The sequence below is a fragment of the Cynocephalus volans genome, chromosome 3 (assembly GCF_027409185.1).
Source record: "Cynocephalus volans isolate mCynVol1 chromosome 3, mCynVol1.pri, whole genome shotgun sequence".
Classification (NCBI taxonomy): Eukaryota; Metazoa; Chordata; class Mammalia; order Dermoptera; family Cynocephalidae; genus Cynocephalus; species Cynocephalus volans.
This window is the reverse complement of record NC_084462.1, coordinates 52,328,147-52,354,125: the sequence shown is the minus strand read 5'-3', so window position 1 is coordinate 52,354,125 and position 25,979 is coordinate 52,328,147. Positions and strand designations below refer to the sequence as shown.

Sequence of the window (25,979 nt, the reverse complement as noted above, 5' to 3'; positions counted from 1 at the left end):
TCCTTCCACCTTGTCATCCATAAGACTACTGTTAATATCTCTTCTGCTACCCCTATGAGGATGTTATAATAATAAGCATTAGTGGTATTCAAAAGAGCACAGCATTATTTAATATGGCTTATTGTTATTATCTTTCTTTCAGATAAGTAGAGTTTTCCCAGGTTGAATTCTAATGGTTTTATGCTTCCAACTTTTACACTGATAAAACTGGAGAAGTTTTTGATCTGTTCTGTTTCACTACAACGGCAATTATTCAAACTCTACATAAAAAGATGAACCACCTTTCTTGGTTCATTCCTAAATATTCTTATTAGAGGGGTATCAACAAGCAGTATCTTATTCTCCACCTGATTTTTAATTGCAACTCCTGCCACAGCGATCAGTTTTTTACCTTAACTAACAAAAATTGAAGCTTCAAATAGGAAACAGAATTTTATTATTTTTTAAATTTAAACATAATTGATTGTACATATCTGTGGGATACAGTGTTGCATATTAATACCTGTGTACAATATATGATGCTCAAACCAGGATAAGGAAACAGAATTTTAAAAGAAAGAGAACTACTTAACGTTATCAGTGTCCTGAAGGAGAGATATTAAGAAACGGATAAAGTAAATTTACATTTATATAGAGTTCTTATGGAAATACTTATAGAATACTGTCAACTAACTAGGGATCAAACAGTTCTTTCTGTGTTCCTTTGTCTTTCAAGACTCTCACCATACACCAAACATTATAAATGCCTGCTATGTGAGAGACAATGTGACAGGTCACTGTACATAAAAACATGCCTGAGGCACAGTCACCAGCAGGAAGCAGTGGAGCTCCCAGTGCAGCAGGAAGCATGAGACACATCACAATTCCAGTGTATCTATGCTCCAGAGTGGAGAAGGAGAAGAGTATAATAGGAGGCCCAAGAGAGTTCACTGGGCAGCACAGAACAACACAGAACATCTGAAAAGGGTGTTACAGAAGGGAAGAGCACCCTGGTAGACTCCAAAGACGCATTTCAGGCAAGGAATACAGTGAGTGAATGAATGCAAGGATGGATTTCAATGGATAAAGAGGAATCTGGTGTAGCTGGCAGCTGGAACATCATAGCTGATAGAACCACACAAGTAACCTCAGGAGCCAGAGTGTGAAGTCCATGTACGCCACACCACAAAGTTTAAAAACTAAGGAGTTATTTAAATTACTTTGAGCAAGAATCTGTAACATGGGCTAGACCAGAGGTTCTCAAAGCCTGGTCTGCAAAACGCTGAGGAACCCAAAGACCTTTTCAGGGCATGTGTGGACTCAAAACTATTTTCATAGTAATGCTAAAACGTTATCTACCTTTCTTACTGTGTTGACATTTGCACTGAAGGTGCCTTAGCACAAATCAAGGCAGCAGTACCCAAGTGAATCAGTAGTCATTACTGTCTTCATTGCCACATACTTGTCAATTCTGACCTAGTATCAAAGAAGAACATTACAATTTTATAATAAAACTATTAAAATATTCCTCCCTTTTTCAAGCATATACATGTGTTAAGCTGAATTTTTTTTAATATACTTCAGCTAAAACAACATATTTCAACAAGTTAACTGCGTAAGAGATAGAAGAATCCAACTGTCTTGTATTAAAGCCAGAAAATACATTAAAGCTATACCACTCTAAGTTTTTGTTCTGGGAAAACAAAAACTTTTTTAAAGTTCTTACTTTTTTATGTTCTATTTTTCATAAAAATGTTTTTATATTAACAAGTAATGAGTTTATTATTGTTACTATAAATGAATTAATAAATATTTTTAAAATTTCTCAATTTTAATTCCCAACACTGTAAACATTTCTAGATACAACCCACATAAACAAAAGTTCTTTCAAGTTCTTAATTTTTAAAAGTGTAAAGGGATCTCAAGACCAAAAAGTCTGAGAACTGCTGGGTTATAAGGTAGGAAAAGATTAGTGGTAAGGAAATCAAACAATTCAGGTGCGAGAAGATGAGTGTACAAACCCTCTAAACTAGCAGTTTAAATTTGATGTTAAATTTGATAGCTATCTCAAAAAAAATTTTTTTTAATTTGGGGAAGAGGAAGGAATCTGAGATGAGAGCTTTCTAGCTTAAGAGACTGTATGAAAACCAATGCCTTTAGTTATACAGATGTTCCTTGATTTATGCTGAAGTTACATGCTGATAAACCCATCGTAAGTTGAAAACACTCAGTCGACAATGCACTTAATACACCTAACCTACCAAACCTAACAGCTTAAGCCTAGCCTACCTTAAATGTGCTCAGAATACTTACAATTAGCACAGTTGGGCAAAATCATCCAATACAAAGCCTATTTTATGATAAGGTGCTGGCTATCTCATGTGATTTACTGAGTACTATACTGAAAGTGATGAGCAGAGTGGATGTATCAGCTGTTCACCCTTGTGATCGCGTGGCTGACTGGCAGCTGTGGCTCATTGTTGTTGCCCAGCATTGCAAGAGAGTATCTTACCACATATCCCAAGACTGGGAAAAGATCAAATTTAAAATTCGAAGTTCAGTTTCTATCGAATGCATATAGCTTTCACACCATTGTAAAGCTGAAAAATTGTAAGTCAAACCATTGTAAGTTGGGAACCATCTGGGTATGAAGTGAAATCCAAATGATTTCATAACATTTTGAATGAAGTTAACTAATTAAGAGTAACTAAAGCAAGAATGAAAAGCAGAGATGGTTTTCTGAAGAGTGAATAAAATTCTTTAGGAAAAGACTGTTTCAATGACCTCTATGCTAATGAATTTAGCTGAAAGGCACTTCCTAAGGGACCATATGGCTGACTATGTCTCACTCTACTTTTGAGAGACCAGGGCAAATGATCAACAGGTAAACCAACATGAGTTAACTCTTTAATGCAAGTTCCTATACTACTAGGAGAATTAGTGCCCACTGATGTACATCTGTATTACATAAGTCAGTGCTACCCAGAATGATAATTCTGAGCCATCAAAGAGGATAAATTTTTTGTTCACCCTTTAAAAGACTTCAAAGTAGAAGCTCCAACACTTAAAGCTTTACCTCCAGCTATCTGAAAACCATCACCCCAAAAAGATTCACTTGACAAAGGTTCCACAGAGTAAAAATGTTGTAATTTAATTATAAGATGGTATTCATTCCTGGGAAAGGTAACATGATGAAGAACCACAAGCCACAATTCCAAGGAATGGAAGGTAAAAACCATGGTAGAAGACTTTTCATACAGTTTTCTCTCCATGACAAAACTAAGTTCTCTCTCAACTCAGCTACTCCTCGTGGTCATCAGAATATATGTGAGGTAGATTTTTTTTTTTCTTTTTCGGGACAGGGAGGTCTATATCTACATTTTTATCTATCTTTTAAAAAGGCTACCCTGTTAAATTTAAAATTAATAACACACATTTGTCACATCTTAATTACTGTTTATTAAAAAGAACTTCCTAAAGCAACATTTGTTTTATAAAAATAGATATCAATATTTAAAGTCCTGTCTATTAATTAAAGATGGTCCAGCAGTGCCTCCACTGAGCAACTGCTGAAATTTCCTCTGAGTAATTGTTATATCTACAAGTAAAAGCCTTGTTTTTAAAAATATTTGACAATTCTCACTTTTTACTTTAGATTTGTGCAATTACCTTCTGCCTATAGGCTAAATTTATTGGTTATGTGATAAAATGCTAAAAGTCATTTAGTCCTTTCTTCTTTTTTAAAAATCTCATCGATCCCCATCTTCCCCAGGTATGCTGGGATGATAAACTCAAGAAGTTATGGAAACAACTGCTGGAGGAATTAGAAACTTGGGTCTTTTCAAAGATATTGCCATTTCACGCCTTTGGAGCATGGTCAGTCACAAATGCTGTAAAGAGACTTAACGTTTAATTATCCTCTTGCTTTCCCAACCCCCAAATAAAAGCTCTCCATCTTCCCTTTACTTTTTCTTACCCCCCTCCTTCCTGCTCCAAGCTCCCACTAACTAGCTTTAAAAGAGGAAGGATCAAGGCAGCCTTTCACATATTTCAGGGCACCTTCAGATTTGTCTCCTTGTATTAGTCCATTTCTGCTGCTTATCACAAAATACCTGGAACTGGGTAATTTGTAAAGAAACAGTATTTACTGCTTACAGTTTCAGAGGCTGGAAAGTCCAAAGCCCAGTGAACACATCTGGTGAGGGTCTTCCTTGGTGGTGGCTTCAGCGACTCAGGGTATCACAATGCAAGATGGTGGAAGCAGAGATGAGAGACTCTCACATGCTCCCCTTTTAAAGCCTTCAGAATCACACCTATGACCACCATTAAACCATCAAATTACTCACCTCTCCAAGGCCTCACCTTTCAGTTTCCATAAGAGGAATTCCCACTCTCAACAGTTAAGTAGAAATTAAGTTTTGGGGAGACATTCAATACAAGACTAATAGACTGCTGGTATTAGATAACCAAAAGGGTGATTAAAAAAACAGCAAGACTAATTTAAAGATCATATTCAGAAAAGGGCATGCATTACTCTGTTTTTATTTAACCCCTACTCCTTTACAAAGAGCCATGCTAAGAAACAGACATATGGCAGTACCAGTTCCCATCCACAAATAAAACAAAGATAAGAAAACTTGGCACTGCTACGCACTGATAAGCTTGCCACCTGCCCCTCCAGCTAAAAGCATAGTAGCTTCCCATAAGAGATCAAAACCAAACTGAATAGGTAGAGATGCACTCCAGCTCTGACACTCAGCAGCAGATGTCAATCATCTGTATTCACACTGCTAGCATCTCTTAAGAACCTCCAGGGGCATCACAGAAGCCTGGGGGGCTGTGTGTTGGGTTTGCCAATGACAGACTCCTTTGCAAAGCCTATACCACATAGTCTTCCAACTTAAAAGCAAAGCTAAGGGTACTGTCAACATTATATTATATGAATCTTGAAACAATATTTCTTCTCACAGGCATTCCTTTTAATGGGATCAGCTGCAATAGCAAGTGCATTAAACTTCCAAGTCAAGAAAGCCAAGTTTTAAATCCTTTTCCTGACTCAAGAAGGAAAGAACAGTCTCAGACAAGGAGAAAAACAATCCACTGAGCTTGATGTGAAGCAGACACAGCACCAGGTTTCAGCACTAATGAGGGAAGAAGGCCAGAGCTCTATTTCCCTCCTTTCCATTATCCCATTAGAGAAAACTAATGACTCCTAGGAAGGAACATAGCCTATTGTGTTGTGTACAAGGGTAACAGGGACAGGAACTGTTCCACAGCAAAACAATCATGACACATGCATCACTTTCTGGAACTAGAATGAGAAGACCAACTCCCTATACTAAGGCAAGCAATGCTGTCAGCAGGGAAAATCCCTTGAGTGAAACATTTCAGAATTCCACTTAATGCCTAAAGGTATAACGCCACCAGAAGTGAACAATAGAAGCGACGGTGGTGTAGAGAGGACTAAACAACATATAACCCCTTCTCTGAGTTCCCATGATCCAGGTGTAACTCCTGGTTCATTTCTTCACTTCTCCCAACAGAGATTCTTGAGGGATGGGATATATTGTATTCATTTTACTCACTGTGGCATCCCTGGTTTCTATAACAATGTTCAGCACTCAAAACAGTAATGTTTGCAAATTAAAGGCTCAATTTAGTTTTGGAAATGCACAACAGTCATATCTCCTGGAGGTAGGGAATGCATCCCAATGGCACAATTTACTGCTGGGATCTTTGTTATAAGTGTTTAAAGAAGGGACTGACTCATGAATGAACATGTATGTGCTTTCTCTATGCCTGCCCCGCTGACAGGTCAGTTTACTATGGTTTCCAATCTTCCCTGGCCTCACAGGGATGGAACGAAGGGAAAAAACTCCTGAGCATCGTAGAATGTATGTCTTGTTGCCTAAAAAGCAGAGATTCCACACTCCACAGGCTCTGGTGCTTCTCATCATGCATCCCCCTCCAGACCAGTCCAGGCCCTGGTCCAATCTCAAGAGGCTCAGAGCTGAAGCAGAGCCCCTGGTTCTGCTTCAGGCACTAGCTCAGCGCAGCAGGGAGAGGCCTGAATCCAGCTCGCTCTGTCTTCAGGCCCCTGTCTAAAAAGAGCTTGGCTTGTAGATGATTCAAGGGGGAAAAAATATGACAGAATTTTTGGTAGCAAAACAAGGAGGAAGGATGGTAAAGAAATAAATTAATCATGTCAGAAATAAAACAGTCCACAAGCACATTTTCATTTGGAACCAATGATCCCCCTTTCCTTGGTAGGTAACAATTTTCATTTAATTTCAAGGAAGGTAACACAGAACAAGCACACATGAAAATCAAGATGACACACTCTGGAGAAAACACAACAGGAAGTGGGAATCTTAAATCTGTCCAGATCATTTTATACTGTGATCTGCACATGGCCCAGCCACAAGCCTCCAAGAATCTGTATCGATGGCAATTTTTTGAACGGAAGTACTGCAGGGCCACCAGTGCAGCAGAGGCACACAGCTTATCAACCACAACAAAGGGCTAGTGTACATATTCAATTGTACCCTTCCCATTATTTCTCTCATGTATGGGGGAAAGAAACTAAAGAATTTAACGAAATAGAGGCAGGTCACCAATCAGTGAAGATGGTCCTATTTAAGAATTCCCACAGTTGAACAAGCACAGGACTGGGAATCAGCAGAAACACTGGAAGGGCTCACAGGGTTCGTCTGGCTTACTATGTGACACTGAGCTTATTTCAGTAAGATAAGGTTATCTCTAAGGTAAAGGTAGACAGGAAGGAACAGGCTCCACCACTAACTCTCTGGCAAACAACATTGGGCCCTTTGAGCCCTCTTAGCTCTGTGGGGCTCTAGTTTCTTCCTTGCAAATCAAAGGGTAAAGACCTCATGATCACTAAAATTCCTCCCTATGCTAAGATTCTATAATGAGAACAATTATTTCTGGAAGATTGTGGACGCCTGTACTTTCAGAACCTAGCATATAAACAGAAGATACCTTTAAATGGTTCCATTATAAATTTTTTGATCCCGTGTTCTCTATCTTTACAAATAAATCAAAGAGGGATGGGACATCTCCAGTTCAAGTACATCTTTGTACTGATCTTTCTTCAAGGTGATTCCAAGCAATAAAATAATTCACAACTTTTCCACTACTTATTCCCCTGCACCATTTTTTTTACTGCTTCAAAGAAAGGGTTGAGCAAAAATTTTCCAGATGCCATGCCACTCCCATGGTACCTCATATTCTACACAGTAAAAGAAGCATACACACACACATGTACGTATATATCTTTCTCACATAAATGAAAGCTCAAAGTCAAATTTATACATTCTGATATTATCCACAGGGTCCGTTTTGTAAAGCTATACACTTATTCAAACCATTTCTACTATAATTAGTTCAAACAATTTCAGAAATCTTTTGCAACTATCTTCAGTAGAAATACAGGAACTAAACATGAAAAATCTGTTTCATGACTACACTTCCGTTCAACCCCATACTCCAACTCCAGAATGACTATGCTTTCAAAACTCTGAAATATATATCAATCCTGATAACTGAGTCAGGACAGAATGCCACCTACACATAAGGTAGATCAACACAATAAGTATTTTGGCTTACTCTGACTTCTGAGTTAGGTTTAAACTGAGAATAACTTTAAATGTGCTCATCAGAGTATTCGCTGTCCTGAACTTTACGAAAGGTATTTTCACCATCAACTAACTTTCTTCGGAAGACTTCATATATACACTGGGGTAAATACTTAAAGACAATGCCATGACAATCATTTAGGTCCACAAGCAGTGACAGGGCTTTGGGGGGTTCTCAGGATGGATGTAAAATGTGTATATCACTGCATGAAATGAAAGAGGCAAGGAGGGAGAGTATAGATTTTCACTGACCGAATGGAAATATGTATATACAGGTATTGCTCGTTTTAATTCCCACATGGTTTGCATACTACTGAATACTTCCATTCTTCATACTTCTATGGTAAATATTACTTTCCTCAGTTTCCTAGTGGGATTTTTTAAAACTTGGATATTGCCAGATCAGTAACCTTGCAGACTGGGGTGTTTCTGGCAATTACTGGGCAATAATCTTTGAAGGGATGACTGCATTTTGAAAGTAAAAAAAACTATAAGGCTGTAAAACACATCAATTACTCCCTGAATCTATCCCTATTCTTTCCAATGGAATATTAATACCACCTGTGCTAAAACATAGTTATCACCAAGGAACTACCACTGTATTGTAGACAATCACTTCTCAGGAAGGATTCCTCTCTGTGAACTCCTATAAGCACATTGATGGCATTTCTCATATACCGCATTCAAGTACTGTAATTATATCTGTACACGCTTACTTTTTAAAACTAGATTCTAAATACACTGAAGGCAGACACAATTATCTAACTTTTTAAAATTCTCTAGATATTTGATGCAATACCTTGACCATGGAAAGGCATCCACTTAATGTTTACTAAATGAATAAAAGAATGAAATCAAAGCCACAGGCTATTATCACAAAATTGAACAGCCTAAGAAACTAAAAATATCTAGAATCAGTACCCCTTCAACTTTTTCTGGAGAAAGTGAGCAATTTCATATATGGTGTTATACCTTTACTTTCACAGTGGCCAATAAGTGAGAGAGATATCACTAGGCATCTTCTTAAAATGTACAATCAAAATCTAATATAAGTCTATAACTGCCCAAATTATAGGTAATCATGTACAAGGGTATTTTTAAAATGTTGTGGAAAAATAGAATTGAAAGATAATATAATATTTCCATAAACTTTTTGAAGTAACCTCATATGTCCCTGAGGAGGACCTATGCCTTTCTTAACAGAGCAAATGACATTTTTCTTTTAGTTGTGCTACTACAGAGGCTTTCTCTTTTAAGAGGCAGTTCTAAGTCATGTTTATGTAAGTACGCTGAACACAGAGCTGAGGATCAGACGACATACATAGTTTTTCTTTTAAATTATTTTAATTAACGAATTATTTTTTAAATTTATTTTTAATTGTACATATTGTGGGGTACAGGGTGTTGTCTCAATATATGCATATATTGTATAATGATTCAGTTAGGGTAAACAGATACCTATCATCTAAACATTTATCTTTTCTTTGTGATGATTACACTTTAAGACCCTCTTTTGTAGCTATTTAGAAATATACGATATTATTAGCTATAGTCAGCTTAGAACACCAGAACTTATTCTTCTTATCTATCTGTAACTTTATACCTGTTAATCTACCTCTTCCCCTCCCCTCAGCACCCACTTCCCATTCCAGCCTCTGCTAACCATTATTCTACTTTCTACTACTTCTATAAGAACCACACCCCCCTCTTTTTTTTTTTTTTAAAGATTCCATGTGAGTGAGAGCATGTGGTATTTGTCTTTCTGTGCCTGGCTTACTTCACTCAACTGGTCTCCAGTTCCATCCATGTCGCTGCAAATGACAGGATTTCATTCTTTTTTTTTTTTACGGCTAAATAGTATTCTACTATATATATACAGGGCTATTTCAAAAACTTCGTGGAACAATATTTTTTTCAACTTTAAAAAAAATTTAACTGACGTATTTTAATTGTACACGCTTATGGGGTACAATCTGATTTTTTGATACAGATATATGTTGTACAATAATCACATTAGAGTAGTTAATGTATCCATCACCTCATGCATTTATCACTTCTCTGTGGTGAAAATATTCAAAAGCCTTTCTACTGTGTAATATACAAAACTTAACTGTTAACCACAGACATCTTACTATGCAATAGAACATCAGAACTTCTTTTGTTTTTGTTTTTTTGGCAGCTGGCCAGTACAGGAATCCAACCCTAAAGCTTGGTATTATCAGCACCATGCTCTAACCAACTGAGCTAACTGGCCAGCCCATGAATATCAGAACTTATTACTCCTATCTAATTGTAACTTTGTGTCTCTTGGCCAATCTCTCCCTGTTTTCCCTCTCCTTCCTTCACTCCCTGGTCCCTGGTAACCAATGTTCTATTATCTGCCTCTATAATGTCAACTTCTTATTTAAAAAAATTTTTTTTAGATTCCACAATGAGTGAGTCATATTGTATGTGTCTTTCTGCACCTGGCTTACTTCACTTACCACAATGCCCTCCAAGTTCATAATTGTTGCTGCAAATAACAGGATTTTACTCTTTTTTATAGCTAAATAGTATTCCACTGTTATAGCTAAATAGTATTCCACTGTGTATTATATACCACACTTTTTTTAACACATTCATCCACTGATGGACACTTACATTGATTCCATATCTTGGTTATTGTAAATAATGTTGCAATGAACATGGGAGTGCAGATATCTCCTGGACATACTGACTTCATTTCCTTTGGATATACCTAGTGGAGGGATTACTGGATCAAACGGTAATTCTATTTTTAATTTTTTGAGGAACTTCCATACTGTCTTCCATAGTACTGGTTTACACTCCCAACAACAATGTGCAATTCTTCCTTTTTCTCCACATCCTTGCCAACACTTGTTTTGTTTTGTCTTTCTGATAAAAGCCATTTAACTGGACTGAGATAGTGTCTCACTGTTGTTTTGATTTATATTTCTCTGATGATTAAGAGTTGTACTGTCTTTTAATTCTATTTTTTCACAAAGTTTCTGAAGTACCCTCATCTACCACATTTTTTTAATCAATTCATCTATTGATGGGCATTTAGGTTGATTCCATTTCTTGACTTTTGTGAAGAGTGTTGCAATGCACATGGGAGTGCAGGTATCTAGAAATACACAGTTTTTCTATGAGATCACCTAGTGGTAACCCTTCCAAGTCTACCTGTCGAAATAATGGTTACACCCAAGCCTATGTTTCTGACACATAACCCACATATCTTCATTCTCACAGTGTAAAAATAATATACCATTCTTTAAAAACTTCCTTACAGAGAAGAATTTAGCATCTATTTCACTGAAGATATCTCTTCAAAAGGAACCCTATTTTATCTGCATTTTAACACTCAGACTATATCTTATTTATTGGTTTAATAACTATCTCTTTCCACTGGAATATGAGCCTTTGAATGTAGAGACTGATCTATTTTCATTTCAGCATGCCTGAGGCCTAGCACTGAGCTCAATGAACATTTGTTGAATCAAGTACTGAATAAATTAGTGCATCTTTGCAGTAAACATAAAATGACATGGAAATTTAAATGACTACCACTATGGCCTAATATAATTAGCAGTTTCTTCCAAGACCATTTTAACCATCACCTATGTAAAACCATTCATGCAGTCTTAAGAGTGGGTCTGATAATTCTGAGTTAGTTTAAGATGAAATTAGAACTACACTTACCAATTTAAAAATGCCTGTTTCATGCTAGAACTATACTAACTCTGGTTCGTACAACTAACCCTTGTAGTAGGTAGGCATCAACGTCTTGAATTTATAGATGAGAAAACTGAGTCTCTAAATAAATGAATCAGTTATTCAGCTAATGAGTGGCAGAAATGGGATTAAAACCTTAATTTATCAGGCTCCATAATCTTTCTATTATGCTTAGCCACTTCCATTGGCTGTCAATACAATGAGGTAAGAATGAACGAAAAGGGTAATGACGAACATAAGAAATGGACGGAAAGAGTGATAAGACACAGATTCATTTATTTTGTACCAACAGGACGTGAAAATAAAAAGACTCATACCCACTTCAAAATGCACCCATGACCTACAATTCAGCAGTTCTATGAGAGAAAAACGAGGACTATAATATAATTTAAGACCGCAGAGCAAAACACCTTGGAAAATGTTTAAGGAAAAAGTGATTAGTTAAAAAATCTAGTTGTTAAAAAAAGTGTGATTTTAAAAAGTCTCTCATGATTGTCCTTTTAGTCCAACACATAAGATACACCCCAACATTTATGAATTTATTCCAATCATTTTAGAAGCACACACTGGTCAAAAATTATGGGCTGGAAGAAAGTTTAGAGATTCTCTAACCATTATATAAAAGAGAAAATAAAGACCAGAGAAATTAAAATAACTTGCTCAAGGTCACTTAAAAGTGTATAGCCAAATCATTAAATTATATCCGTATACCCATTATCTGTGGATAGTTTTACACTAAGATTATAGTTTTGCCACTTGTGGCTTTACAATCTGGGGTTCTTTGAGGCACTTCTTTCTGCAACTATATTGAAAATTTGCAGAAGCAGAATTTCCTGGCAACTCTCCATTTCAGAGGAGAGATGGAGAAAGTCTCCAAAAAGTTTACATGAAAAAGCTGAGGAGTAAGTTTCCCTGTGGTTGATGCTAGGCTCTAGTTTTAAACCCAAAAGGGATAATTAAGGGGCCTGTTTCTCTTAAATTCCAAATGTATGCAGAGGACACTTATCGGAAACTCACAAAGAGGCCAATTTTCCTTTTCCAAAGTGACACATACATCCCCAAACTATATATGCACATATGACAGCAGAAACTTTTTTAAAATTGAAAACTATGAAATAATAATAATAGGGTGCGGCTAGCCAGTTAGCTCAGTTGGTTAGAGCACCACCTTGTAACACACCAAGGTTAAAGGTTCGATCCCCATGCTAAATAAATAAATAAATAAATAAATAGGTGGGACATATAAGCCATTTTGAGTATCAGTGTTATGGCTTCTCAAGTTAGTTACCAAATAGCCTAGCAGGTGCCATATTTTCCTGTGGCAGCTGAGCATGAAGGCTATGAATAGCTACACAAAACATAAAAGCTTTAAATCAAACTCCTGGACTAGGAATGAAAATGCAAGCTCACACCCTTAAGAAAAGAGAAAGAAAACACAGTGTTCCATTCAAAATAATAAAAGGACAGAGAATTCAAGAAGATATTAACAGGAAACAGTCTAAGACCAACATTTCCCTCACCATAACCCTGAAGAAACAAACATTAATATCGTTGTAAAAATAAGAATGGAAATTCAGGTAATTTGATGTTTGGTTGTGTAATTATCAAATGGGGATCATGGTTCTAGTTTAAAATGCTTTCTTGATTGGGGAGGGTGTCTTAAATGAAAAGTAGACTTTCCCAGTAATCTAATATTCAACATATGAAATTTCACACTTGTCCCTGAATATATTTGTTCTTAAGTGTTTGGATGGTAGGACCATGGGCATCCTGACAAGATATACTGGCTCACAGAGTTAACTGTTCCATATGGCTAATAAACTCATGCAAAGAGCATTTGGAAAAGGAATTATTACAGAGATACCTCAATAAACATATACCCCAATGGGCAAGCTACTTCCTAATGAATTTGGCCACATTTTAAAGAGAAAAGATCCCTACAACACATGGAGGATGCTGCTTTGCAGCTCTGGGGCAGGGAAACAGGAATCCAAATTCTTTCTTGGCCACTGTAGAGCAAAATCTCAAGGTGACAGTCCCAAAAGGCTCTCTTTTCTGGATTTAGGAATTCATTGTCAGCTCCTGCTTCCCATTGGGCACCTGGCTCTGCATCGCTTCATATCATTCTTTAGGAAATAAAAGGCAGATCTGGAAAAATCTTAGTAATATCTGCACCAAAAGCAAGCTCTTTGGACAAACACCATCTGGGTGGTATTTAGGTGAGGCTAAACAGATTATAATACATGAGCCTTATTTTAAAGTTCATCAGCTTAGATCCTAATATGGCCAAAGGAATTTCTCCAACTATCAGTGAAATCATGGGAGTAAAATGCAATAGTTTTAGAATTTAGTATGTATAAGCATGATTCAGGGATACTTGTTTAGAAAGCTAAAACCCTTCCTAAATCAAGTGAATTGGATTTCCCAAGTGTGCCCTCCTCAGGATAACTCTTTAGGAAACAGTATAGTGCAAACATTACTAGCACAGAAGTTGGACTCTAATCCAGCTGACAGTTTACTAGGTGTGAAATGAGGGAAGTCATTTAACCTTCCTGAATCCACTTCTCCTATAAATAAAGCAAAGGGGCTGGACTTCAGATAATCTTTACGGTTCCTTCAAATTCTAAAGGTCTCAAAAGTAAAGCAAGTCCCATGTCTCTCAACTTTAAATTAATGCACAATACAATTCCTGAAGCTTTTATAACAATATGTTCAAGAAGCAGTAACTGAGTCTGAACCACCACATTCTACTGTTTAAATGAATGAACAGGATATTGGAATCTAAACTTACAAACTAATTAATAATAATAATAATGCTAAGCTATACATACTATGTGCCCAGATCTGCTCTAAGCATTTCATATATATTAACTCATTGAGGAAAAAAAAGACAACAACAAAAGGTAATCTGAGAAACTTGAACCAAGTAAAGTATGTAAAGAGGGATAATGTTGAATATTAAATTGCAACTAGTATTAAAACATCAGCAATATTTAAACCACGATCATAAAATAATCAGTTAATGAGCCACATTATGTGTAAATTAATAATTTTGCTTCAAAATTGTGAACAATATTCAACCCAGTGAACAAATACCAATTAAGGCAATCAAGAAATCTACAGCATTCAGGCCAGCCTGTTAGCTCAGTTAGAGCGCCACCTTGTAACACCAAGGTCAAGGGTTCAGATCCCTATACCGGCCAGCAGCCAGAAAATAAACAAAAAAGAAATCTGAAGCATTTAACACATACATTTGTTTTCTAAGAATATAAGCATATTAAATTATCTCAAATTACCTCAAAATTATATTCTGAAAATATAAGCAAAAAAATTAATCTTACCCAATTCCTTTATAAACCATGTTTTTTAGCATTTAACCTTAAGTAAGGGCTTATTTACAGCACATGTGTCAAGCAGGTTAAGGAATGAAAAATTACTCCTCAGTTTGTATGACAGATATCAGACCACTAAACTACAGAAAACAGGAACCCAACTGTAGCTTTTTTTTAAAATCTTTGGTAGTGGCACTTCTGACAGGTGCCTATGCTCTGACAATTATATGTTTAGAGAAGGTTACAAAATAGGAACATCCCCGTAAGAATTTAAATTAATTCTTTATTTACATTTACTAGAAAATTGCCATAAATTCACCATCGGTCTAGGTTTTCAAGCTAGTAGCAAAGCATAAGATACACCAATTTGTTCTGTTCTACATTTGGAAGAGGATGATTCAATGAAACAATGATTCAATGAAACAACTAGGCATGTGTCAGAAAGATTGGATTAAATAATATTAAACAAATGCTACTCCACCCTCAACTACAATCATAAGCTCAATTAACCCTTTCCAGAATGCAAACACAGACTCTAGAAAGTTAAGGCTAGGAGATGAATAAGAGGACACTGAGGTTTAGAGAGACTAAGTCAAAAAGCTGGTTCAGGAGAGACAGAACTAGAACTTCTTGCCCCCAATTTACAATTTAATAACTAGAGGATTCATCATAAAACAATTTTTAAAAAAGAAAAGAAAGGAAAGGAAAAGAAATCTACTTGCTTTCCCTTTCTTTTCATCTACTAGTACACAAGTATTCTTTAGGCCAGGGGCTCCCTTGCTATTGCCAGTAGCCTGCCACCTGTTTTTGTACAGCCCATGAAAAAAACCTAAGAGTAGATTTTATATTTTTAATTGATAAGGGAAAACATTCAAAACAAGAATATTTTGTGACACATGAACAATATATGAAATTCAAATTTCAGTGTCCATAAGTTTGTCTGACTGAAGCACAGTCATGCTCATTCATTTACATACCATCTACAGCTGCTTTCACACTGTAACAGCAAAGCTGACTAGTGTGACAGAGACTGTCTCACAAGCCTAAAATGTTTACTATCTGTCCTTTACAAAGAAGTTCTGCAGACCTCTGCTTTCTCCTACCCCAGTGAAAACCAATACAATGACTATAGTATATGAAGAGTTAAACAAGAAAAGAGAGAAAATGAGATATGGGAAAAATTAAAGTGTGTGTCCATGCTTTACCCTTTCAATTCACAGCACACAGGGCAAGCTGGGCAGAGTACCAGCGAGGAGAGATAAGCCATCTGATTTCACATAGTTATATAACAATGCTGTGACCACAAAAGTCTCCACTATTTAGGACCTGAAAATTTTCAAGAACTGAAAATCTCACTGACATATGCTTTTCTCTAACTATACAAGATAGAAGCAGACACAAAGCATAAAGCATAGATATTCCCAAGCAAGAGACAAATTGCATGGTTCTGAGGCTCCTTAAAACATTTCCATCAATCACAAAGCCCAGGGTAAGAGTCAAGGAATGTGCTGTTATGTAAGTCCTAGGTTAGAAATAAAACCCCAAACTCTCCCTCCAGCTGGGTATGTTCTTGAGCTAGTCATGTGACTCTCTGAAGGTTTATTCTTTTATCCATACAATGAGGCATGCTGACCAACCAGAGAAATACTCTCTCTCACCACCTAAAACTAGATGAAAAAAGAGACTGGAAGAGAAGGGACTTTTCTTTTTTAAATAATGTTTTGTTTTCTTCTCAGACATGATGCAATTAGGACAGAGTCATCTCTCAACCAGAAAGCAAACTGTTGAGAGCCAACCATCAGACTGGATTCAAAGACACTGATCACTATGATATTAAGATGGAGGACTAGGAAACAGGCATTTGAATCTAAGGATGTGAGTTTTTCCCTTCTTTTTCTGAGGGGCTTCTGAAAACAAAGACACATGTACCCATGCAGGGTGTGTTCTCTGTTCTTCCCCCTGGGGCAAAAGACACATCTGTCTGAATAATGCCTGTTATACAATACCCACCCAGGCATTAATCACAAATATTATCTGTAATAAGGGGTGGCTAAGAATGGTCAGCACCTTTGTATCACTGCACTCCAATAAAACAAGGTTTGCTTATTTCACACACTTGAAACAGTTTGGCATAGTACAGTTCTGTTTACCCACTGCAGTAACTTTAAGAGAAAATAGTATCTAGCCCTCTGAAGACCAAAAACAGTGCACTGTCAAGTCTAGCCAAGGAAGACTGACCTTCGAAGGGGCAGTATGAATTAGTCAATTAACTTCATTTACAGTTTTCTAAAGGTTTTTCTTTGACCAGCATGGAATCTAAGTGAAGAGCACCATTTCCCTCAATAAGTTCCCTTGTTTTAAAAGTGAATGGCTTGGGCCAAGCCCGTGGCGCACTCGGTAGAGTGCGGCGCTGGGAGCGCAGCGATGCTCCCGCCGCGGGTTCGGATCCCATATAGGAATGACCGGTGCACTCACTGCTCACTGGCTGAGTGCCGGTCACAAAAAAACGACAAAAAAAAAAAAAAAAAAAAAAAAAAAAATTACTTTAAAAAAAATAAATAAAAAAATAAAATAAAAGTGAATGGCTTTAAACAAGAAGAAAAATAATCAAGACTCTGAAAAAAATATTTTTTAAAACCTACTGAATATTAAATAAACAATATAGGCACTCTATGACCCAGCAATCCCACTGTGTATATGAAAGCATAAGTCCACATAAACCTGTACACAAATGTTCACAGCATTATAATACGCAAAAGCCAAAAAGTGGACACAATCCAAATGTACAACAAAATGTGGTATATCCATATAACAAATTGTTATTTGTCAATAAAACAAAGTGAAATACTGATCAATGCTACAACATGGATGAACCTTGAAAACATTTAAAGAAGCCAGTCACAAAAGACCACATATTGCATGATTCCACTTTTATGAAGTTCCAGAATGGACAAGTCTATAGAGAAAGACAGTACATAAGTGACTGCCAGAGTTGGGGCAGACAGAAGACTGGAGAGGGGTGGACTGCTAATGGGTACAGGGGGCTTCTTTCTGAGGTGATGTTCTAAAATTAGAACATTAGTGGTGACAGTTGCAAAACTGTAAATATATTAAAAACTACTGAACTGTGTACTTTATTTGAATAGATATATTTATGGTATGTGAATTATATTTCAATAAAGCTGTTATGAAAAAAAAATCTTACTAAGTCTTTTTTTTCCATCACTAAAAATGACATTCTTCATATTTTAGGTGATTACTACTGAGCTATAAAGTAAAATCTCATTTTTTGCTACTATCAGTTCCTATATAAAGAAAGAAGAGTCGGGTTTAAGAAGGGTTTACAGATCCCCTTTTGTGGTAATTCTCATTTTGTGACAATTTAAGCTTCATGACAAATTTCAAAGTCTTACGCTCATGGGGAAAATGTTTTCCATTTTAATCTCCAAGGGATTCATGTAGAAGGGCCCATTCCAAAACCTTTCTGTGTGATGCACACAATTTATGAAAGCTTAACTGCAACAACACATCCACATTTACATAACAGAAGAAAGAAGGGGAAAAAATGATATCATGCCCCCTCATCCCCCAAACAAAAAACAAGGCCATATAGCAGACACAGAAGACTAAGCTAAACACATTTTGTGTTCATGAAGACTTACGGATGCCACTTACCGCCTTGATCTTCAGGCCCTGTTTCATCTCAGGCGCAGTGGCTTCCCTCCCTACAGCCAGCTCTTCAGAAACTGACCTCACTCTGGTATTACTTAGAAAATCCACTTCATCTTCAGCTTTTGTGTCTGGCATTTCTGAAGAGAACAATGGGGTTACAGAGTACATTTGAAAAAACTGATTCCTGTGCCTTACTATTCACACAACATGCTCCAGGGTTCATGTGTTTTGTTTGTTCTTGATTCTGTGTTAAATGGAAAAATACTCTTTTGCTGTTAGAAGCTGGTGTCACTTCTGACCCTGTGCTGAGCTATGCTTTTATCACATGGTTGTGTGGTTTCCCCAGTCTCTGTATGAGTCTGGAGCTAAGGGAACATCCAATTCGATGTCTCCTGAACATCCATTTTCTTTCACTATTGACTTTTCATGACAAATCTATGAGTGTGGTGCTGACCTGCACATGGAAAAGTAAATTCATAAGCTTTAAGGGAACGTATTAACAGCTGAGGCTAGGGAGTCACTCTTGGCCACCATCAAAAAGGCAAGAAGTATGTACAAGACAAAAAATTTTTAAAAACCTGAGAATGAGACAAAGCCTCTAGGAGGAGTCTGACTTTCTTTAAAAACATACTACACACCCTGACCCACCCATTACTGCAATCCATAAGAATGATTTCTTCTACTCAGTTATGACATTTTTCACTTATTTCTTCTAAAACCAAAATGTACTCATCAACTAGCAATTCCTTTTCTTAAGAAAAAAAGTTTTTAAACACATTTTCTCTAGAATGATGTAGTTGTCCTCTTGCTGGCTATGCTCGACAGACCAAACAGTAGTGATTTTTGTTACTTGACCACCATTTGGTCAAGCAAATACAGGAAGGAAGTGATAACAATGATGTCTGAGGCAAATTTAGGCTTCTGACACTTCTTTAAAGGGGACCAATGATTGAACAGTCAAAATTCCCCTTGATAATCTAAATACAAATAGAACTATCATCTCAATTTCATGTGGAAAATTTTTGTGGTTGTTATTAATCTAGTAGTGCCATTTACTCTGGCACAGAAAACTGTTCCCCACACCAAAAAGCAGAGATTTCTTTCACCAAAGAATAAATTATTTTAATTAAGATTTCATTCTAGCAGCACATGTGACATGCAGAAAAGCCTTCATTAGATTTAGGAAAGTTATATTCTTATAAACAAACATTTCTAAATCTCATTCTCTCTTTACTCTTATAATAATATAATCTTACCAGCAACTTTAAACAAGTTTCCTTGCCCAAAGAACCAAAATCTGTGTTAAATTTCATAAAACGTGGTTAAAGTTAAAAATTGTGACAAAGCAATCCCCTTAGAAGTATCCCTTGATCAAAATATTTCTAAGTGAGTCAGAGTAATTTTTGTGTGAAGAGCAAGTTGCTGATAATTTTTATTTCATTTGGGGATGTGATTTTTGGCACAAACTTACTTTCCTATACCCATCAACTAAAAATATGTGTCTTGGCAAACAGCAACCAATCACAACAGTAAACAGTGATTGCTAAGACTTGAGGGGTGTTGGCAGTTTCCGCAGGATTGGCCTGGCTCAGTCATGCTCCACCAACTTCCGAAGCACTGTGATCAACACTTTTGATGGGTTGAGGGCCACATCCCCTTCTTTCCAACTGGCTCCTTCCAACACAGCAGTTAAACCTATGTCTCCCTCACTCAAAAACAGTGTGGTTAAATCCATGAATGCAATGTAAACTTCCTAGAAAATACCCCTTGGCTCTGAGATCACACTCAGGTGCTTTTTCTCTAGGGCACTGTCAGCAGGGACTTTCCCCAACTCTGGCTATTTTCTGAAGAAAGCACCGATTTCTTCATCACTGGCTACTTTTCTCTGTAGTTTGAGATCACAAGCACTGAGCCTATAATGACTCTTTTGGTAGCAGAACAAGTAACTCGCCTACTCAAAATTTACCAACCCCAAACCCACACACACTGTTGAAACTTACATATCTTTCCCCCTTAAAACCTTAAAATGTTAAACATTATTTCTTAGCATTTTTACTAAATTTATGTACTGTTAAGAACCAAAGTCTGAAATTCTCCCTAGTTTTTACCTTTTCTCATAGAGTACTATGGACACAAACCCCACATGGTTCACACTCACTTGGATTAAATTCTGACCACTGAGCCAGAAAGAGAAATAATTCCAGCCCATGTGGCCAAGGATGCAGCACCCAAATGAAAAGAACATAGCCAGGCATCAGCTTACAGCCACTCCCATTCTTCTGAAATGCCAACCTGCCAGTGCCCCCAAAATAGATTTGTTGTTGTGCCTTATTTTTAAAATTAAAGAACTTTTCATTTAAATTCTGATATAGAAGCCAACAAATTTCTATCACTAATAATCCATAATATTAATGAAACAAAAAACCTGAAGTCATAAAAATTCTACCTCAGGTTCCTTAAATCGGTTAACTGTGAAAGTAAAAAAAAAAGATTACAAATGGTTAAAAGCCCTTTACCAGAGAAAATGACTACTGCAGTTAAACTGCTCTTGTTCCTAAGCAACTTCTTTTTTTGTTGTTTGTTCATTTCTCTCCATATCCCTCCCCTCACTCTTAACATACACTACACTTAAAGAGATTTTTGAAAATTAAAAAGAACAGCAAAAATAATGAAATAGTAAAGATAAAACAGGCTACTGCTTACCTACAAAAGCCTGAGGACAAGCATGGAGACAGGTCCTCCAGCTGGTAACAGGTGGTAGTATATAAAAGTGCGCATCAAACCGACCTTTAAAGACTTCAGGAGTCAAGACCAAGTCTGACTCCAGTTTCAGCTTCAGCCTCAAGCCCCAATAAGATGTTTTATTTTATTCAGATAGTTTATTTCCACTGAGCAATAGTGGTTTCTCTTTGCTGTCTGTGGACATGGTTACCCACAGATGGAACAGGCTGCTGTGTGAGCAATCTGCTCGGTGCAGCTGCTTCACCAAGATAAGCAGACACAAGGTCTGCCCTGTGACAGCAGCTCAGCAGACTAGGCTTGGGCGGAAATCCTGCATCCTATCCCCTGCAGTGCGCAGGGTCCTGAATTCCCAGACTGCTGCCCAAAAGCAACAGGCAATGGAACTGGAGTCTCTCCTCAGTCAGGAAAAGGAGGGAGTCCCCCACCCATCCACCCAAAACCAATGACCTAATACCACCATTTTGAATGTTGGGCCATCAGCCTAGAATGATACTTACAGCTGTTCATGAACCACAGACACTAAATTTTCTCAGAATACAGACTAGAATGATAGAAGAAGGGAGTATCCGGCTTGTAAATAAAACACACCTTTTCAGCACTGTTTTCTATGGCTCTAGAGAAAAGGACTAAGCCATGTGAATAAAAACACGTACTAAATTCCTTCATCATTTTATAGCACCTGTGATCTAGGCACTGTCTTCCAGGTTCGCAAAGCTGCAACCACTCCAGTGTGACAGTATTTACAGGTTTAAGCAATCAAGCTGTGACTCTACAATATGGGAAGCAAAATCTGTCCAACCCCTGAGATGACATGCCTCTCTTGATGGTGGTAACTATTAACTTGGCAACCTCCCTAATGAGTGCAAGGCCTTGAAACAACAAAGATGCCTACATTTTCACCAGCACATCACAGAGATTCTGAGGGGAATATGCTTCTCAAGCTTTGGTATTCTACTTTGCTTACCTGCTGCCAACTCGGGCCCTTGGACAGGCAGGATAATCTCTGGCTTCTCCCTTCCAGCAAAACACCCTGCAAGGTTCCCCGTGGTTTCTTCATGAATACTGTCTGTTTGTGGGGTCTTCCCAGGCAGGACAGCATTCACTTTTTCTGTAGAAGCATCCTCTAGCTGTCCAGTCAGAGGACCCGACTCAGGACGGGACACTGATTTATGACTGATTTCCCCCTCAGTAAGCAGTGCTCCTGAGGCCTTGACTTGTTCTATGACAGCATCCACTATGCGACTGGCAGCCTCCTCTATCGAGTCTGCTCCCTTAGGCAGATACACAGCTAGGGCAGAGACCGTGGAAGGCAGAGAGGGAGCACTCCCTTTCCTGCTTGTGGCTGAGGCTTCCCTCATGCCAACTGCGGCCTTGTCACCATGGGTGGAGAGCCCTGTCTCTGTGGGGAGCTCCTTGGCTATAGGCTGCAGCAGGACAGGATGTGTGTCCTTGTCCATTTGTGCCTCCTTGGAGTCGACCATGGTGCAGCTGTGCTCTGCTCCCTCCAGCTTCCCTCTCTCCCAATCAAGAGGCACCATCTCTGGGGTTGCAGTTCCCTGCAGGTCAGTCACACCTTTGTCTGGCAAAGCTCCTGGCAAACCCAGGATCATGTTCTCCTGGTTCGACAAGACTTCTAGAATTGGTATGTCTTCAGGGTCGTGTGATATATCCTTTCTTCTGGCCCCAGCAGTATCCTGTAGAGCATTAAGCAGGGCAACATCCTCTATCACATTTCCACTCACCTCACAGGCCCTGGGTTTTTCCTGGCAATGAGTGTTCTTTACTCCAACATTCACAGCAAGAGGTTGATTGCAATTAAGAGCCTCAGCCCCATCTGGCAATAGACCTGGCAACAGAGGTGAGCTGTTCTGCTCTGCAACCAAGTCTTCCTGCCTTGAGTCTACAGCCAGACTAGTTCCTGGTGGCACCAGGCCCTGTGCAGCCCCACCTTCAGTCAGCAGTGAGACTGGTGAGGCCACTTCCTTATTATGTTTAGTTTCTGCCTTAAGACAGGCAGAGGGTGTGCCCAGTGAGTTACTGTGCTGCAGTGCTTTGTCCTCAGCCCAGGCAGCTGAGACAGGTTTTTCACAGAATCCTGGTGTCTGTCGTCCAGCGGATGGTGTTCTCTGCTCTTCCTGCAATGTTCCTGAAGAAAGAGGGTCTTCCCTACTGAAGGAACAAGTCACTGCTTTATCCTTGTCATCTTGGCTCTGGGTGGCAGCACATTCTGGAACCACCAGATTTTTTCCTTCTTCGGTCAAAACTGAACCAGAGGCCAAAGTGGCCTTACCCACACTTGGTAGAGAAGAGTCAGTGCCCCTCATGATATCCAGAACTTCAGGTGTTGCTAAGAGGCCAGGATCCTCTTGCTCCCCACCAAGTCCTACAGGACTGGTATTCCCCATGCTGGACTGAAGCTCTGTAGCAGTGGAGGATGTGGACAGGTCTGCTGCACTGTCTTCTAGTGGCTGCTTATTGGGATCATCTGAATCTCCGTCTGGGCCACCTCTATAATCTGTAGCTGTATGTAGTTTAGGAGTTGCTGTTCCCTTTTCTTTCTGGGAGGAGACAAGTAAAAGTGCATCATCTTTGGTTACTGATTCACTGCCTGCACTGCTTGCCAGAGAGAAAGTGCTGTCTGATGTCACTGCCTGGTTTGTCACCAGTTCTTTCTCAGTTTTAGGGACAACTGGATGCGGATGCAAAACCACCTCAAGCATATCTGTTAAAGGTTTATCTGCTTTCAAATCTTTTCCCTGGTCCTCATTATCCAAAACTTCTAGAGGACAAACATCTACGTGCTCCTGGTTATCTCTTATAGGGTCAGAGATGACTGTGTCAGCCTGTGGGTCTTCACAGCAGACAGCAGTGAGTGGATCTTGTGTGTTGGGCTGCCCTGTTGTGGTGCTTTCAGGCTGGCCAACTATGTCATCGCAATGTTTTGCAACCAACTCACCACTAGAAGTCACTGTGCTCTGCTGACATGCAGAGTCAGTGCAAAGATTATCATCTCCAGTTGTAGAACAAATGGGTGATGTGCTATTTTGGCGTTGTGCATGAGATGAGTTCGTTTCTGATTTCTGGCCTGGCATTACATCTTTTCCTAGCCCAAGAAAGGTTAAATCTGAGGGTGACATTTCCTCACATACGCCTGCTAAGGAACTGTCAGGTTCTAATCCATCTGAAATCTTGGCATTTGCAGCAGCTGAAATTACCAGAGAGTTCTGATCTACTGGAGCATCAGCACTCTCTTCACAATTTCTCCTTGAAGTTTCAGTTTCTGTTTTTTCAGTGGAGGTCTCTCCGTTACTAAATGCAAGTAAAGACTCAGCAGGTTTGTTACCACCCTGGGAACTGGTAGCAGAGACAAACTTAGGAACACTGGCTTTATCCACAGGTTTACTCGTAACTTCTAAGTCAGAGGCTCCAGTTGTGCTGGTATTAGAGTTCTCAAATCTTTCCTTTGTACTTTCTCCTACTTGAAGCATATTCTTCTGGACAGTAGCATCTGGGTTCGTGAGACTATGATCCATTTCCCCTGCAGGCTCTGGGTTATTGGCATCTGTTGAACCACCTGCCAGTTCACCTCCTGAGGAATGCTGGGCTGTGCCCGGCTCGAGGATAATGTCTCCTTGCAGCATACTGTCTCCGCGGCTCAGAGACTCCTGGTCTGTGGCCATTCCAGATGATTTTGTTCCAGTTTCTTCACTTCTTTTTCCACAGGACAGAAGGCCTTCCGTGCCCTTTACTCCGCAATCAGGCATGCTCTGAAGGCAGCTTTCTTGATCAGACAAAGTTCCAGAGTCCACGACAGGTGCTGGCTCCACCTTTTCCCTTTTTCTCTCCACATCTTTATTTTTCTTCCTACAGGAACAGTCTGTATTCTCTTTCTCAACTGCACCAGACAAATCATAGGAGCTCTCAATCTGCCCAAGTGGCCTCTCTTGGCAGCACAGAGTGCTCTCAGTATCTTCAGGAGAAGAAAGCTGCTGGCTGTCCATGGGCTCTCGTGCACAGGGAAGGAACTGACGATCTGTCCCCGGGGCACTGTGTGGACTGGAAGGATCTTGTGCTGTCACCATTAAGGGCATAAGATTGTCCATCTGCTTGAGGTTTGTTTTCTAGGAGGAAATGAAAATTACTTTTAAAAAACTGTACATAGAAAAAGATGTCACTGACATCTATAAGCAACAATCCTTTTGGACATAACTCACTGTCATTCCAGACCTTCTAAGGAAATGAGTTAAAAAAAACTTTTGCAAGGTTACACAAGTTTAAGTGTGCAGTGTGTATTGGGGCAATGACTCAAAGATTCAAACCCAAATGTAACACTGGCCCCCCTCTACTGTCTCCTTTAAATCTAATGTTAGTTAAAAGTTAGCTTTTTCCAACATGAGAAGATAGAGACTAAGTGAGTTAGAGCTGAGGTTTGTAAGAATCAAAATTTGGATATGGAAAACATGAAATGGTTCTTTCTACCTCCAAATACTCAAATAAAAGTGTTACCTTTTTGAATGTAAAATAAATTTGTTTGGGGACATGTGATAAGCTGATCTAAACAAATACAAATAAATTTTCTCTTATTCCTGATATAACTTTCCTTTCTCACATCTGCATATCCACTGGGATGTTAAAATGGCTCAGAACATACAAACTGGCTTTTTCTATATTTTAAACTTATTTTAGAAAGCAGATTAAAATCAAGCCTCAAAAACCTTATTTTAAAAAAGAACAGTGAATACTTTCAAATAAGCAGCTGAGAAAGATATTTTTATAGGATCTTTAGAGGGGCAGAGACTACTTCCATCTGGCCTCATATATACCAGTAAAAACAAATCCTAACCAGTTTGGTAAACTTTTTCAA

General features: G+C 38.5%; 1 protein-coding gene across 6 annotated transcripts in view; it reads right to left on the bottom strand.

Moving 5' to 3' along the window:
* The window catches only part of AKAP13 (A-kinase anchoring protein 13), a 337,825-nt gene that overhangs the window by 125,644 nt on the left and 186,202 nt on the right, over positions 1 to 25,979 (bottom strand). For all 6 annotated transcript variants that reach the window (XM_063091725.1, XM_063091728.1, XM_063091729.1 and 3 more), the window contains exons 7-8: positions 22,080 to 25,236; positions 18,377 to 18,510 (exon numbers count right to left, since the gene is read on the bottom strand). In XM_063091725.1, the coding sequence (XP_062947795.1) occupies positions 18,377 to 18,510; positions 22,080 to 25,236 (3,291 nt within the window). The remainder of the gene's footprint in view (positions 1 to 18,376; positions 18,511 to 22,079; positions 25,237 to 25,979) is intronic.